The sequence below is a fragment of the Macaca thibetana genome, chromosome 10 (assembly GCF_024542745.1).
Source record: "Macaca thibetana thibetana isolate TM-01 chromosome 10, ASM2454274v1, whole genome shotgun sequence".
Lineage (NCBI taxonomy): Eukaryota > Metazoa > Chordata > Mammalia > Primates > Cercopithecidae > Macaca > Macaca thibetana.
Window position 1 is genome coordinate 13,068,580 of NC_065587.1, and position 16,246 is coordinate 13,084,825.

Genomic DNA, 16,246 nt, shown 5'->3' on the forward strand with positions numbered 1-16,246 from the left:
GGCGAGCCATTGTGGGGGACAAGGGAGGATGGGGCCTTGGCAGCAGCAAATCACCCCTCCTGGCCTTGACTGAAACAGCCGCGGCCCAAGGCCCCCAGTCTGGAGGGGCGGGGCGAGCTGGCGGCCGAGGCCCGTGCTCGCAGCACCCCCTGGCGGCTGATCATCATAGGCCTTGGAATGAGCGAGATGGAAGGGCCCCAGACCTCAAAGCATAGTGGCAGGAGGACTGAGGCACATACAGGGACTGGGGCTTGCCCAAGGCCAGAGTAAGGCAGGGAAAGAGTGGGCTTCAACACAGGGTTCCAGACTGTCCGGAGCTTCCCCAGGGGTGATCCTCATTCTTTTCTTTGGGGCCTGAATCCTCTGCCTCTCCTTCCAAACATGGACACCCAGCCTCCTCCTATCTGGGCAGCGACAGGACATCTTCCAATGGGGAGGAAGAAGCAGCTAGACTCTAGACTCCGGGACGGCAGAGTAGCACGGTGGTAGGGTAAAGGGCCTGTGGGGTTAGTTCTCAGCGGCCCTCCACAGCAGCACAAAAGCTACCCAAGACAAATGGTGGCCCATGCCTATCTCCCAAAGGCCTGGGTCCCATCCTTTTTTTTTTTTTTTTTTTTTTTTGAGATGGACTTCTGCTCTTGTTGCCCAGGCTGGAGTACAATGGTGTGATCTTGGCTCACCGCAACTTCCACCTCCCGGGTTCAAGCGATTCTCCTGCCTCAGCCTCCTGAGTAGCTGGGATTACAGACATGCGCCGCCACGCCCGGCTAATTTCGTATTTTTAGTAGAGACGGGGTTTCTGCATGTTGGTCAGGCTGGTCTCGAACTCCTGACCTCAGGTGATTCACCCGCCTTGGCTTCCCAAAGTGCTGGGATTACAGGGGTGAGCCACCGCACCCAGCCACTGGGTCCCATCTTAATCTAGGGAAAAGGTCAGTGGAGATCTGGAGATCTGCAGTCCTCAGGAGCCTCCCCTCAGAGCCCTGGCTCCTGCCGGATTCTTCAACCGGCCACAGGACTGGGCCTGACCAGAGACAGTAAAGCAGACCAGAGTGTCACAGCCAATTTTCAAACTGTTGTTTGACATTCTCACAGCCCTCAGTGCAGGCCACGTCCCAGCCCAGCTCTGGGACTTTGGTTCAGGGCTGAGAGCCTCTGCTCTGGGCCGATCGAAAACCTCCTTTGACCCTGTAGCAGCAGGTGGACCTTGGCTCTGCTCGTCCCTACCCAGAGCTCAGGGCAGTGCCCCGTGCAGTCGCCCCACTTCCACGAAGGCCTCCACACAGCGGTCAATGTCTTCCTCACTGTGCACTGCTGAGATCTGTACCCGGATCCGGGCCTTGCCCTTGGGGACCACAGGGTAGCTGAACCCGATGACAAAGATGCCTGGGAGGGTAGAAAGCAAGGGCGTGCCAGAACCAACAGGCTTGGGGGCAGAACACAGAGGGCAAGGGAACCGTCCCAAGTCTCAGATTTGGGACTGCCTCATGGCCTGGGTTTTTTTTTTTTTTTTGAGATGGAGTCTTGCTCTGTCACCCAGGCTGGAGTGCAGTGGCGCGATCTCGGCTCACTGCAAGCTCCGCCTCCCAGGTTCACGCCATTCTCCTGCCTCAGCCTCCCGAGTAGCTGGGACTACAGGCGCCTGCCACCTCGCCCGGCTAATTTTTTTGTATTTTTAGTAGAGACGAGGTTTCACCATGTTAGCCAGGATGGTCTCGATCTCTTGACCTCGTGATCTGCCTGCCTCAGCCTTCCAAAGCGCTGGGATTACAGGCGTGAGCCACCACACCCCGCCTGCCTGCAGTTTTCAAGCTTGGACAGACAGCTGGCCTAAGAGGCCGCAGTGTGGCCAGGGGCAGCAGGGAGAGGGGTGGTTCACAGTCTACGGGTTTCCCTTTCTCTTCTCTCAGGACCCATCACCAGTTCTCTCGTCCCAGCACACTTACCTCTCTTCAGCATGTCATCCGCCATGCGAGAGGCCAGCCGGGCATCACCCAGCATCACAGGGCAGATGGGATGGCTGGCTCCTGAGACAGTGAAGCCAGCAGCTTCCATCTTACTACGGAACCTGTGGGTACAAGGTATCACAGGTAGCTAAGGGGCCGTGGAGCATTCACACCCACTCCTCCCAGGGACCAGGCCCGAGGTCTGTGCAAGAAGGATCAACAAAGACAGTTACAAGTTCTAAGAGGCAGATGGGAGCCAGGCAGGGGGCAGATAGAACAAAAAGGGAGACGGAAAGACAGGATGGACAAGAGGGAGACACAGAAGCTAGAGGGGAGAGGCAGAGACAGAGGAGGGAGGGGAACAGGCAGAAGCAGACCTGGTGGGCACAGAGCTGTCTGTGGGCCTGGGCAGACACACGAGCCTGGCTCTCACCATGTCCCCTGGCCCCCGAGCCTGCCCCATCCCTGCTGGGAGCCGCACCTCTGGGTCTTGGCAGCCATAGACTGGACAATGGTATTACTCTCCATGAGTAGATCTAGGGCCTTGGAGGCGCAGCCAACAACAGCAGGTGGCAGACTGTTGGAGAAGAGGTAGGGCCGGGCGCGCTGTCGCAGCAGGGACACCAGAGGCTCAGGCCCTGTCGTGTAGCCCCCTGAGAAGAAGGGAAGAAGTGGGGGGAGGGGTTGGTCAGGGGCCAGAGCCTACCCCAACCCCCTCCTGAAAGTACAGTCCATGCTGCCCTCCCCACTTCCCTGAGCCCCTCCAGGGCCCTCCAAAAGGACAAGGGGATCCCAGGGACACAACCTCGCAGGTACCTGATGCTCCACCCAGGGCCTTCCCCAGGGTGGAGTTGATGATGGTGACCTGATCCATCACGCCCAGCAACTCATCCGTACCCCTGCAAGGGAAGCTGCCACTGCTGTCACTGCCTCCTGAGAGCCCAGGGATCATGGATCAGGCTGGGGACTGGCCTCCGCATTTCCCAGCCACCCTCAGAAGCCCCACCCCAGGCCTCAGGTGCCACATGGTCCCACCGTCCTGTGGGCCCCAGGAAGCCAGTGGCATGGCATTCATCCACAAAGACCAGGGCGCCATATCTAGAGGCGAGGCGGCAGATCTCCTGCAGGGGTGCGATGTCGCCATCCATGGAAAAGGCCCCATCGGTGGCCACCAGGCGCAGCCGATGCTTCTGCGGGAAAGACATGAACAGGTGGTGGGTGGTATCAAGCTGGGCCAAACCACCCACGTCTTGTGCTGCTTGGAACTCTGAGAGCTCATCCTGCCCAGTGCCCAGCACAGAGGTGAGCACAGAGGTGGGCACATAGGTACCACCATCTTGGGGGCTGGAACATCCTCTCCCTCATCTGTGCCTCTCAGCCTCACCCATCTCCACTGTGAACCCTGGGCAGTGAGAATGGGCTCAGGCCTCACTCTCCTGTGTAAGGTCCCAAAGGGCAGGCTGGTCTGGGACCAGGTCTTACCAACGTGTCCATTCTATCCTTATGCCTAGCAAGGGCCTGCCACACAGAAGGTGCTTGCTAAAACTTAAGGCAGGCCAGGCGCAGTGGCTCACACCCATAATCCCAGCACTTTGGGAGCTTAGGGGTTCAAGACCAGCCTGGGCAACATAGTGAGACCGTGTCTCTACTAAAAATTTTTAAAACTGGCTGGGTATGGTGGCTCATGCCTGTAACTTTGGGAGCCCAGGAGTTCAAGACTAGCCTGAGCATTATAGTGAAACCCTGTCTCAAAAACAAACAGGCCAGGCGTGGTGGCTAACGCCTGTAATCCCAACACTTTGGGAGGCTGAGGCAGGCAGATCACCTTAGGTCAGGAGTTCGAAACCAGCCTGGCCAACATGGTTAAACCCCATCTCTACTAAAAATACAAAATTAGCTGAGCACGGTGGTGGGCGCCTGTAATCTCAGCTACTCCAGAGGCTGAGGCAGGAGAATCAATTGAACCCGGGAGGCAGAGGTTGCCCTGAGCTGAGATTGCACCATTGCACTCCAGCCTGGGCAAAAAGAGTGAAACTCCATCTAAAAAGCAAACAAATAAAAAACTGGGGGGGTGGGCACCTGTAGTCCCAGCTACTCAGGAAACTGAGGTGGGATGATCGCTCGAGTCCAGAAGGTTGAGGCTGCGGTGAGATTGCACCATTGCAATACAGCCTGGGCAACAGAGTGAGACTCTGTCACTCACACACACACACACACACAGACACACACAGACACACACAGACACACAAAGGGAAAAACCTCAAGGCATCACGGTACAATAGAATAATGCTCTGGTGCCAGGCACAGTGGCTCATGCCTATAATCCCAGCATTTTGGGAGGCCAAGTAGGGTGGATCAACTGAGGTCAGGAGTTCAAGACCAGCCTGGACAACATGATGAAACCCCGTCTTTACTAAGAATACAAAAATTAGCCAGGCGGGGTGGTGCCTATAATCCCAGCTACTTGGGAGGCTGAGGCAGGAGAATCACTTGAACCAAGGAGGTGGAGGTTACAGTGAGCTGAGATTGCACCACTATACTCCAGCCTTGGCGACAGAGTTATACTCCAGCCTTGGTGACAGAGTGAAACTCTGTCTCAAAAAAAAAAAAAAAAAAAAAAAAGAAAGAAAGAAAGAAAAGAAAGAATAGCCGGGCGCGGTGGCTCAAGCCTGTAATCCCAGCACTTTGGGAGGCCGAGACGGGCGAATCATGAGGTCAGGAGATCGAGACCATCCTGGCTAACACGGTGAAACCCCGTCTCTACTAAAAAATACAAAAAACTAGCCGGGCGAAGTGGCGGGCGCCTGTAGTCCCAGCTACTCGGGAGGCTGAGGCAGGAGAATGGCTAAACCCGGGAGGCGGAGCTTGCAGTGAGCTGAGATCCGGCCACTGCACTCCAGCCTGGGCGACAGAGCGAGACTCCGTCTCAAAAAAAAAAAAAAAAAAAAAAAAAAAGAAAGAAAGAAAGAATAGGCCGGGTGCGGTGGCTCACGCCTGTAATCCCAGCACTTTGGGAGGCCGAGGCAGGCGAATCACAAGGTCAGGAGATCGAGACCACGGTGAAACCCTGTCTCTACTAAAAATACAAAAAATGAGCCGGGCGAGGTGGCGGGCGCCTGTAGTCCCAGCTACTCGGGAGGCTGGGGCAGGAGAATGGCGTGAACCCAGGAGGCGGAGCTTGCAGTGAGCCAGGATCGCGCCACCGCACTCCAGCTTGGCCGACAGAGCAAGACTCCGTCTCAAAAAAAAAAAAAAAGAAAGAAAGAAAGAATAATGCTCTGGGTCTGAGAGATTAGGGTTCAAATCTTGGACAAATCTCTGCTGTTTCAAACTTTCAGGCTATCTGTCTGTCAGTGAAGAGTTGGCCTCTCTAAGCCTCACTTCCTTCCCCAAATGGAGGCTGAGGGTGGGCCCAGGTATGGCTCCACCTGGGCCTCCTGCAGCTTGGCTTCTAGGTCAGCCATGTCCAGGTGGCGATAGCGGTACTTGTGGGCCTTGCACAGGCGGATGCCGTCGATGATGGAGGCATGGTTCAGCTCGTCCGACAGGACTGCGTCCTCCGGGGTCAGAAGGGCCTGGAGGGAGGCAGTGAGCGTAGAGCCATCACTCAGCCACCCTAGGCTTCTCTCTCGACCAGGATTCCTGCAAATCAAAAAACTGTACTGCCAGCCAGGCCGTTCCTCTGGGTAGAGAGGCAAGGCGTCCTGTGCTTCCATCTGGGCCCCCGTGCCCCAGTGCCGGGCTGGACCAGCGCCCTGCTCTAGTAAGAGGAGGCGAGAATATATTTGGTGAGTACCAGGCCCCCACCTCCCCCAGCCTTCCAGATGATGTAGCTTATCCCCCACAGTCTCTCAGGCTCCTTGAAAGCCCCAGGATTCCTCCTGGAGCACCTACCTGGCCCAACCTTGACCTCCAGAAGAAGTGGGCTCTGGAGCCTCTAGGCATGGCACTGAATCCTGCTAGGTTCTCCCGACTGCCCACCCCCAAGCCTTCCCCAGCCTAACAGGCCCCATCGACCCTCACCCGCAGGACAGCTTCCACACACCTCAAAGAGGCCGGCGTTGGCGTCAAAACAGCTGGGATAGAGGATGGCATCCTCCCGCTGGTGGAAGCGGGCTATTTTTGCTTCTAGATTCTTGTGGATGCTCTAAAGAAAATGAGTGAGACACGTGTTGATGCCTGTGGGGTCATGTGGGACAAGTCCGAGGGGACAGAGGCTTGGAGGACCACAGAGACCCAACCCAGAAAGCCTGCAGCCTCAGCCTCCTTACTTTCTGCCACACATGGGTGATCCCAGAGCTGCCAGGAATCTGGCAGACAGTTCCCATTGAGGAACTGGGGACCTGTTAGGTTCCCTTCCTGGGCAGACTTTGGTTTTACCATAGCAGTCTAAGGGTGGAATTACGGGAACTCGTGGAGAAGGAAGCGTGTCTTCCTAACACCACACTGAGTGTCTTTTTTGGTTGCCTAATGGCAAAGAAAAAGATCACAGAGGTAATTCTGGATTCATCTGGGCCTCTAATTTGTAGATTTGAAAACTGTTGGGTGTGGGTGAGGGCTTTGCTGGGAAGTAACTGGATGTGAGTCAGGAGTTCTGCCTCTGACATTCATTTCTCTCTCACCTTTCTGAGAGGGCAGTTAATGATAATCACAAGTAGGACCACAGACTCACTCTCTTTTTTTTTGGTAAATGAGACAGGGATTCTCTGTTACTCAGGCTGGAGTGCAGTAGTGAGATCATAGCTTACTGTAGCCTTGAACTCCTGGGCTCAAGTGATCCTCCCATCTCAGCCTCCCCTCCCTAGTAGCTGGGACAACAGGTGCGCACCACCACACCCAGCTAATTAAAAACTTTTTTTTTTTTTTTTTAGAGAGAGGGTCTTGCTATGTTGCCCAGGCTGTTCTCAAACTCCAGGCATCAAGTGATCCTTCTGCTTTGGGCTTCAAAAGTATTGAGATTACAGGTATAAGCCACCATGGACTCTTGAGCCAGGGTTCAAATCCCACCACAATAGGCTCTGTGCCTCTGGGCAAGTCACTTAACTTCTCTGGACCTCAGTGTCCTCATCTCAATAGGAAGAATAAGAATAGCACCTATCGGGCCGGGCGCGGTGGCTCACGCCTGTAATCCCTGCACTTTGGGAGGCCGAGGCGGGCGGATCACGAGGTCAGGAGATCGAGACCATCCTGGCTAACACGGTGAAACCCCGTCTCTACTAAAATACAAAAAATTAGCCGGGCGCGGTGGCAGGCGCCTGTAGTCCCAGCTACTCAGGAGGCTGAGGCAGGAGAATGGCACGAACCCGGGAGGCGGAGCTTGCAGTGAGCTGAGATGGTGCCACTGCACTCCAGCCTGGGCGACAGAGTGAAGACTCCGCCTCAAAAAAAAAAAAAAAAAAAAAAAAAGAATAGCACCTATCACTGAGGATTAATGACTTAATACTTATAATGTTCTTCCTTTATTTTTTTTGAGACAGAGTTTCACCCAGGCTGGAGTGCAGTGGCACCATCATGGCTCACTGCAACTGGGTTCAAGTGAGCAAGTCCAGCTAATTTTTGTATTTTTAGCAGAGACAGGTTTCACCATGTTGGCCAGGCTGGTCTTGAACTCCTGACCTAAAGTAATCCACCCACCTCGGCCTCCCAGAGTGCCTGGATTACAGGCATGAGCCATCACACCTGGCCAATAGTTGTACTTTTCTTAAAAGAATTCTTGGCACATAATAAGTACTATTTAAGTTTCATACTTATATAAATTTATTTTGTAACATTTGGAAAATAAATAATAGCCAACATTCATTGAGCACTACTACGTGCCAGGCTGTTCCATGCTTTTTTCTTGTTTTTTTTTTTTTTTTTTTTTTTTTGAGACGGAGTCTTGCTCTGTCACCCAGGCTGGAGTGCAGTGGCCGGATCTCAGCTCACTGCAAGCTCCGCCTCCCGGGTTTACGCCGTTCTCCTGCCTCAGCCTCCCGAGTAGCTGGGACTACAGGCGCCCGCCACCTCGCCCGGCTAGTTTTTTTGTATTTTTTAGTAGAGACGGGGTTTCACCGTGTTAGCCGGGATCGTCTCTCATCTCCTGGCCTCGTGATCCGCCCGTCTCGGCCTCCCAAAGTGCTGGGATTACAGGCTTGAGCCACCGCGCCTGGCCTTTTTTTTTTTTTTTTTAAGACAGAGTCTCACTCTGTTGCTCAGACTGGAGTGCAGTGGCGTGATCTCAGCTCACCTGCAACCTCCACCTCCTAGGTTCAAGTGATTCTCCCGCCTCAGCCTCACAAGTGGCTGGGATTACAGGCACCCACCATCATGCCAGTTAATTTTTGTATTTTTGTAGAGAAAGGGTTTCGCCATGTTGGCCAGGCTGGTCTCGAACTCCTGATCTCAGGTGATCTGCCTGCATCAGCCTCCCAAAGTGCTGGGATTACAGGTAGGAGCCACTGCGCTTGGCCTATTCTAAGCATTACATGTATTAAGTCTTTAATTTGTAAGGATCTTATTGTTATTATCTTCAGTTTTCTTATGAAGGAATTAAGACAGAGAGAGGTTAAGATACTTGCCCACAGGAACAGGGCCACTAAAGGGCAGCACTGGCAACCGTGCTCCATCACAAGAGACCCAGAGCCCTCAGTCTCAGTTCCTGCCACCTACTCCTCTTTTCCTATAGAAAGTCAGGTGTGACCAGGTGCGGTGGCTCACGCCTGTAATCCCAGCACTTTGGGAGGTGGAGGCGGGCGGATCACGAGATCAGGAGATCGAGACCACGGTGAAACCCCGTCTCTACTAAAAATACAAAAAATTGGCCGGGCGCGGTGGCTCAAGCCTGTAATCCCAGCACTTTGGGAGGCCGAGGTGGGTGGATCACGAGGTCAGGAGATCAAGACTATCCTGGCTAACATGGTGAAACCCCGTCTCTACTAAAAATACAAAAAACTAGCCGGGTGTGGTGGCGGGCGCCTGTAGTCTCAGCTACTTGGGAGGCTGAGGCGGGAGAATGGCGTGAACCCGGGAGGCGGAGCTTGCAGTGAGCCGAGATCAGCCACTGCACTCCAGCCTGGGAGACACAGCGAGACTCCGTCTCAAAAAAATAAATAAATAAAATAAAATACAAAAAATTAGCCGGGCACGGTGGCGGGTGCCTGTAGTCCCAGCTACTCAGGAGGCTGAGGCAGAAGAATGGCGTGAACCCAGGAGGCGGAGCTTGCAGTGAGCCAAGATCGCGCCACTGCACTCCAGCCTCGGCAACAGAGTGAGACTCCGTCTCAAAAAAAAAAAAAAAAAAATTAGCTGGGTGTGGCAGCACACCTGTAATTGCTGCTGCTCCGGAGGCTGAGGCATGAGAATCACTTGAGTCTGGGAGGCGAAGGTTACGGCAAGCCAAGGTTGTGCCACTGCACTCCAGCCTGGGTGACAGAGCAAGACTCTGTCTCAAAAAGAAAAAAAAAAATATATATATATATATATAAATTTTCTTGGCCAAAGCTTTTCAGCAAAACAGAGGCCTGCACTCAGCCTTTCTGCTGCACAGCTCTGGGGCCAACAGTGGGCCCAGGGCCGTGGATGAGCTGAGCTGGCTAAACCAGCCCTGCTGACTGTGGGAAGCAGGCAGCTGGGGTCAGTTCCCACAACCCCCCACCACTCACTGTGTACCTGGGTTCCGCAGATGAAGCGGACAGAGCTGAGGCCAGCTCCAAACTCCTCCAGAGCCTGCAGACCTGCCTGGATCACCTTGGGGTGGCTGCTCAGGCCCAGGTAGTTGTTGGCACAGAAGTTAAGGATTCCTGAGGTGAAGGAGAGGAGATGGATACAGCAGCTCAGGTGGGGCAAGGAAGGGCCTGGAAAGATGACAGTGCCAGGCCCTGGGGAAATGGTCCAGAAAGGAAACAGACCTGGATTCACCGTTGAAGAGGCACCAAATTCAACAGCTACAGAGGGAGGGTCAGTGCTACACATCTTGAAGATGAGAAGTTTAAACTTTTTTTTTTTTTTTTGGCAGGGTCTAGTTCTGTCGCCCAGGTTAGAGTACAGTGGTGCAATCATGGCTTACTGCAGCCCCAACCCCCCAGGCTCAAGCAATCCTCCCACCCAACCACCTGAGTAGCTGGGACTGCAGGTGCGTGCCACCATGCCCAACTAAATATTTTTATTTTTTGTAGAGATGGGGCCTCATTATGTTGCCCATGCTGGTCTTGAACTTCTAGCCTCAAGCAATCCTCCTGCCTTGGCCTCCCAAAGTGCTGAGATTTCAGGCACAAGCCACTGTGCCCAGCCTAAACTCTGGCTTTGAATCACATTCTACCCAAGGAGGAACTCAAGCCTTCCTCACAGGCTTCTCCTGTGCCTGAAGACCACCACTAACTCCTTATCTGACCCCTTGGTTTCCTTGTGGGTTAAAGAAGAGGGCTGGGTCAGATGCCTGCTGCAGTCCTGGAACTCCACAGTTTACTTTGCTGCCTGGTACAGAACCACTTCCCCAAAGGTGGGTGCCTGAGATACCAGTCCCTGAATTCTAAAGCCCAGAGTGAACTTCAACAGCTGACCTCAGGAGCAAGCACGCCAGAGGGGAAAGTTCACACAGCCTGGGAAAGGCAAAAACAGGATGAGAACTTGTGTCTCCTAATTTCCCATCTTTTGACTGGCTCTAAGCTTCCCCTGAGGGAGAGAAGGGATTACCTGGGACCTCTATTTTACAAATGAGTACAACAGCACCAAGGGTTCTATGCCTATTTCCTGGCAGAAGGCAGCTTTGGGATCCTGTTGATCATCGCCACTCACCCGAGGCCTGACACGAATAAGTCAGGCAGTAACCACTGGTTAGAATGAAATGAGGGAGGGCTGGGAGCAGTGGCTCACGTCTGTAATCCCAACACTTTGGGAGGACCAGGCGGGCGGATCACTTGAGGTCAAGAGTTCGAGATCAGCCTGGCCAACATGATGAAACCCAGTCTCTACTAAAAATACAAAAATCAGCCGGGTGTGCTGGCACTTGCCTGTAGTCCCAGCTACTTGGGAGGCTGAGGCATGAAAATCGCCCGAACCCAGGAGGCAGAGGTTGCAGTGAACCGAGATCTCACCACTGCCCTCCAGCCTGAGCGACAGAGCAAGACCAGATTGCTTGCTGAGTTTGGCCAGGAAGCTGTCCTCTCTGGCCAGTTAGGCAATGTTCCAGCTCCAATATTCCAGCGCTGCCTGCAGCTAGCTGGGGGCTTTTGGGCAAGCCATTTCACATCTGTGGATTTCAGCCTCTTCGTTTGTAAAATGGAATTAGTCATTCCTGCGTTTAGAAGTTAGCAGGAGTTCACGTGCAGCAACAACTGGTAGAGGCCTTCACAAAACAGCCGCTCAAGAAATGCGGGTTTTCTCGCTCCGGCCTTCCCACCACCCTTCCTTGCAGTGTCACGGTGGGAGCCAGCTGGGTGTCTCTCTCCTTTTCTCACGCTCACACAGGGCTGGTCCCAGCCCTGCCTTCTGAGCCAAAAAGGTGCTCAAGGGCAAATCACCTCCCTCCGTCAAAACGGGTTTAACCAGGCTAGAGTCAGTATTAGGAAGCCGTAAAGTCGCCCTGAGAGATGCGAAGGGGACCAGTAGCTAAGAGTGTAGGAGCCGCCCACCCCCGCCTCCAAGCCCTCCATTCCAGCGCAAGCTCGGGAAAGGTCTTGGAACGACTCCGGGAGGGAGAGTTACCTCCGGAGACGCCGTCCACGTGGATGTGCGGCCCCTGACGGGACGTGATGACCCGCTCACTCTTCCAAGTGCCAGCTCCACGGATCCCTTCCAGCTCCCCCTCCAGAATGCCGCGCAGCTGGGCCAACGCTGACTGTGCGCGGCAGCCGCGGGGCACTCCGAAGAGCGCGGCGCGCCAGGCGTTCCCAGCCCACATCGCTCCTACCTCGCCCGAGCGTCCCTGCCTGCCTGGGAGCCGTGCGCATCGCGGACGCAGCCTGGTCACGTGGCCGGGGGCCGGGCTCCAGCAGCCAATCGGAGCGAGGGGGGCTGACTTAACGAGTGGGAGGCGGGCCTAAGGTGGGTGGGCGGTGCCTGGCGGGATCCGCCAGGGACCAAGCGGCTTGACTTGTAAGTTGAGACTGCAGAGGTCCGGGTGGCAGAAGGGAGGGAAGGGGGCGGAGGAAGTCGCGTCAGGGCCCAGCCCACCAGACTCCCCACCGCATTCCCACGTACTCACCTCTCGGCCGGAAATGGGGTGCCCTCTGGACCCCAAAGGCAGAAGCCTAGAAGCCGGCAAAGGCACGTTCCGCAGCCTCCGGGACTAAGGATTCCTGGCTTCTGTCCAGCTCCTGTAACCCTCCCCCCATTCTCAGGTGCAAACGCCCCAGATGTCCCCACTGCCCGCCCGCCTAACCGCTCCGCATTCATCCCCCAGTCTTCAAAGTGAGGAAAAATACACCGCTCAGTTTCTCCCTTTTCCAATTTATTTTAAAGTTTTAAAAAGACAGCAAAATTTTCCCGGCACAAGTAACACTTGTTTAAAAAAGGCGGGGGGGGGGGGAGGGGGACGCGCAAGTACGCGATTTTTCTATTTTATTAAAAATAAGAGAAGGACAACTGTACAGGTTTTTTCTCCCAGCTCCCGGGCGTGAAACTAAGTGCTAACCCTAGATATGTATATATACACATACACACACATGCACACAGATCTAGCTCTGTAAAACTACTTAGCAAATCCCAAATCGACTGCAGTATGTCTTACTGTCCACTGCCCGCCCACTCCCCCTCCCCCTCCCCCAGCTACAACTACTTATAATAAAAGACTCAAATAAAAGAGATCGGGAGGTTTTAAGTGGCCGCAGCCCCAACAAACCAAGCAAAGACACCTCTTGTACAGGAGGAACAAAAATCCCAGAAGAAAAGTCTTCCTAGGACACAATCCATCGATTGCATGGAAAAATCCAAGTTTCAACAGGGCACACTGAGGCACTTGGCTGACTCCCCACCCTTCCCCTAAAGTTTTCACTCCGGTTTAACAAGAGAATTTTGCTGAAGCCACAAAGATCCTCCAATGGCTACATCCTAGCTGACTGGGACAAGCTATGGCTTCTCCCATCCAGCCGTCACTTGGACCCCACTCCCTTTCCCTAAGACAATAGGGAGACCGAAAGGGCAAACTAACAGAAATGAGAAGGAAACTGGGTTTGGGCCCCCACTGCTCACCACTGGGAGGTGGAAGTCAGCCCGGTGGCAGTTTTTTCCACCTCCTTCCTTTGCCGGCTGGCTGCTCCCTACCACCTCTCTCCTCCTGGCCAAAGGTTCTGAAACTCTCACGACGGGTGCCCAACTCAAAGAAAGCTCACTCACCCTAAAGATACTCCTGCTAACCTCACGATTCCTGGGTTCCCTTCTCATCTAGCCAGAACATACTGCCTTGTGTCTTCTCCCCACCCCCATCTACCTTCATGGCAAACAAACCAACAAAACACACAAGCCCCCCCCCACCCGCGGCAAATCCCTAACCCGGTAAGTAGGTTAATAGCAAAACAAAATATAAGTACACTCTCATCATTATAGAGATTGGTTGTTGCTGTCCTTGCACAACTGGTTAAGGAAAAATGAATTATTCTGTAATTTCTGAAGAATCCAAATCCTGTCTCTTACAAAGTCAGAACAGAAGGATGCAAAAGGTGGTGGTGAGCATCAAGACAAAAAAGGAGAAAAGTATTTACAGAAAATAGGAGACAGGAGGGAGTGTCTGCAAGAAAAGACTTCATTGTCACTTCTTCTTGCCGGCCCTCTTGGCACTGGACTTTGCTTTGGGTTTCACTGGTTTGGCCTTCTTGGGCTTGGATGCCTTGACCGGCTTGGCTTTGACAGTCTTGGGTTTTTTGGCTTTCTTGGGCGTGGCAGCCAGCTTCTTCTTGGCCTTCTTGACTGGGGTGGCTTTGGGTTTCTTGGTTGGGGCTTTGGAGGCAGCCTTCTTGGGCTTGGATGCCTTCTTTGGCGTGGCTACCTTCTTGATTTCCTTCTTGGTCTTCTTGAAGGCCACTGACTTCTTGGGCTCGTCGCTCTTGGCTAGCCGGAAGGATCCCGACGCCCCCACCCCTTTGGTCTGCTTGAGGACACCGGTGGTGACCAGGCGCTTGATGGACAACTTGATCTGCGAGTCAGCGTTCTCACCCACCTTGTAGTGGCTCTTGATATACTTCTGGATGGACTGGCGCGAGGAGCCAGCGCGGTTCTTCTCCGCCTGGATGGCAGCCACGATCATATCTGAATACTTGGGGTGGTCTGTGGACTTCTTGGAGGCCTTGGCCCGCTTGGGCTTGGCCGCAGGGGCGGACGTGGAATTCTCGGTCATGGTGGCCTGTCTGGTCCGGCTGTTGAAGGCGCCTTCCAAAAGGCCAGCCCTCGTCGGAGGCTGAGCAAAACCTGCCTCGGGATCTGCTCTTGAGCCCCTGACTACCGGGCCAGTCCGGAGTGCGGCTCCCGGGGATGCGAGCGAGGAGTCGCTGCTTCTCCTTTCCAGCTGGGGTGTCGGGAGAGCTCGCTGAGCCGGCTCTGCGAGGCCCAGCCCCGCCGGTCTGTCGCTTGGTCTCGGCGCCGGGCTCTGGCTCTGGCTCTGGCTCTGGCTCTGCCTCTGCCTCCGCCTCCTCTGCCTCCCTTTTCCCAGCTCCGCGTCTGGCGCTTGGGCGGCGCATCCGGGTATTTAGCGGCGGCGGGCGGACCGCGGTGAGGACAGGGCTGCTGGCTGCCTGCTCCCGGCCCGGAATGGCGCTGCGCCGCCGCCATCTGTGTTTCTTCCGCCGAGCAAATCCGACCTTTCCCCCCGGCCCGGGCCTTCCCGCTCCCCGCCGCCGCCCAGGGCCGCTGCCTGGCTCCCTGGGCTTCCCCGCCGGGCGGCCCGCTGGCCCGGCCGCCGCCCCCCGCGCCCGCCACGCGCCCCAAACGGCGCCGAGGACCGCTGGTGCGCCGGCACATTTCCCCTTTGCGGGGGGCTGGCTCTGCGGGGCTAGGGAGCCCCGGTGTGGGAAACCCCCCGTAGCAAAGCTCTCCCCTGAGGCTACCGGGGGCTCCACTCCCGGCCCGCTGCGGGGTCCCCTAGCCCGGTGGAGCTGCCGGAAAGCGGCCCCAACTAACACACGCGGCCCCGAGCTAGGCGACTCCCAGCCGGGCCGAGCCGGGACAGGGGGGAGGGGTCGCTCCCCCGGGGTCCGGTCACCTCTCGGGGGTCACCCCGCCACCGGTCCCTCCACACCTCTACCCCTCTCTGTCCATGGGGCCCCCAAGGAAACTTTCCCTGGAAGAGTTGGAAGGGCACTTTCAAACTTTGTCCCTTCCCCCTCCTCTGCCGTCTCTCCCCCAGCGCGCCCCCCGACTTCTGCCTTGAGGTCCCCTCCTGAGGCCGAACCCCCAGTGCTGCCCGGACCCTCTGAGAGATGAGGAGGGGCTCCCGGGTGGCCTCTTCTCCTCAAAGACCCCTACATCTCCCATATACCCTAATCGGGAATTCGTTTATATGCTTCTCTTAGCCTGGAAGTTTTGGGGTGTCAGAAGCAGAACTCGCTGCCCCCATCCCTGAGGCCCAGCCTGAGGGTTCAGTCCTTGTCCCAAGGCTCCTTGAAGGCAATGTGGGGGCAGGGGGGGCGGTCCACAATGGAGAAGCTGCCCCAGAGGCTCTAAGCAGGGACGGTCCTGGGGGCCCCTGTAATGAGGAGAGGCCCTGAGTGCTTTGGGGACTTGGGAAAGCGGGGCGCTGGGGTAGAGGTCGAGGAGGGGGTTGTATCCCTTGGGTTGTGACCTATCTTCGGAAAGTGTGCAGTTCAGAGAGCCGTGGCCGCGACCACCGCCATTTTGCTGGGAAGATGCGATGTCTTTGTTAAAATGCACACAGATTTTCCCGTGCTGCCTGGCAGGTGTAGACGAGGCGGACACGGGGCGCCACTGTCTGCAGGGAGTTCTGAAGCTCGAGGGGCTTTAGTGGCCCAGAGGCCAGCAGAAGGGACCTCAGAGACCCTAGGACCCTTTCTCTGCGGCCGACCTCCTACTCACGTGCCGGGTCCGCTTGGCAGCGGCCCTGGGCTGAGATTCTGCGACGCTTGCTCCCTGAGCCCCCCTCCCACAACCCCGCTTTTATTCCCTAAGCATAGAGGCCGGTCACTGTTCACTTAAACAATACCCTGGGAGTGGGAGTTTGTTGCTGGTCAAAATGATGAACGCATCCCGGTATGGTCCAAGAGCTGTTTGCAGACACAGTAGGCTACTGGGGAGGGGTAAAAGGGAGGGGTTCGAGGGTTTTGATGTTGGGGACGGGATCGTAGCTGCGTGGGTGTGGTAGGGCTCCTATTGGACCT

At 55.5% G+C, this 16,246-nt stretch overlaps 3 protein-coding genes across 5 annotated transcripts in view; all 3 read right to left on the reverse strand.

Annotated features, from left to right (window-relative positions):
• POLR2F (RNA polymerase II, I and III subunit F) overlaps nt 1-6,751 on the reverse strand; it is a 242,822-nt gene extending 236,071 nt beyond the window's left edge. The window contains exon 1 of one of the 2 annotated variants that reach the window (XM_050806405.1): nt 6,741-6,751. The gene's annotated coding sequence lies outside the window, so the exon portion shown is untranslated. Of the gene's footprint in view, nt 1-1,788; nt 1,799-6,740 lie in introns of those variants that run through there. The other variant, XM_050806412.1, reaches the window with a different exon arrangement.
• On the reverse strand, nt 1,054-11,898 carry GCAT (glycine C-acetyltransferase). Of its 2 annotated transcripts, XM_050806283.1 has the most exons (9): nt 11,628-11,898; nt 9,594-9,724; nt 5,992-6,093; nt 5,375-5,521; nt 2,982-3,136; nt 2,763-2,845; nt 2,428-2,599; nt 1,947-2,068; nt 1,054-1,386 (listed from the first exon to the last, which is right to left on the reverse strand). In XM_050806283.1, the coding sequence occupies exons 1-9, from the start codon at nt 11,821-11,823 to the stop codon at nt 1,235-1,237; spliced, it is 1,260 nt and encodes a 419-aa protein (XP_050662240.1). In that variant the 5' UTR covers nt 11,824-11,898; the 3' UTR covers nt 1,054-1,234. The 2 variants fall into 2 exon arrangements, with proteins under 2 accessions (XP_050662240.1, XP_050662241.1); XM_050806284.1 differs by lacking the exon at nt 9,594-9,724 and having other exon boundaries at nt 11,628-11,748.
• Nucleotides 11,899-12,355: 457 nt separating this feature from the next.
• Nucleotides 12,356-14,705, reverse strand: LOC126963766 (histone H1.0). Its single transcript, XM_050806373.1, has one exon. It carries the CDS (start codon nt 14,251-14,253, stop codon nt 13,669-13,671), a length of 585 nt encoding a protein of 194 aa, XP_050662330.1. The 5' UTR covers nt 14,254-14,705; the 3' UTR covers nt 12,356-13,668.
• Between the last annotated feature and the right edge of the window lie 1,541 nt (nt 14,706-16,246).

Excerpts from the sequence above, each read along its gene's own strand:
- GCAT (XM_050806283.1), bottom strand. The coding sequence starts at position 11,823 with ATGTGGGCTGGGAACGCCTGGCGCGCCGCGCTCTTCGGAGTGCCCCGC. Across the intron at positions 2,600-2,762 it reads GGCCCTGGGTGGAGCATCAG|GGGGCTACACGACAGGGCCT; the intron begins GTACCTGCGAGG and ends CCTTCTTCTCAG. Across the intron at positions 2,069-2,427 it reads ATGGCTGCCAAGACCCAGAG|GTTCCGTAGTAAGATGGAAG; the intron begins GTGCGGCTCCCA and ends TTGTACCCACAG.
- LOC126963766 (XM_050806373.1), bottom strand. The coding sequence starts at position 14,253 with ATGACCGAGAATTCCACGTCCGCCCCTGCGGCCAAGCCCAAGCGGGCC.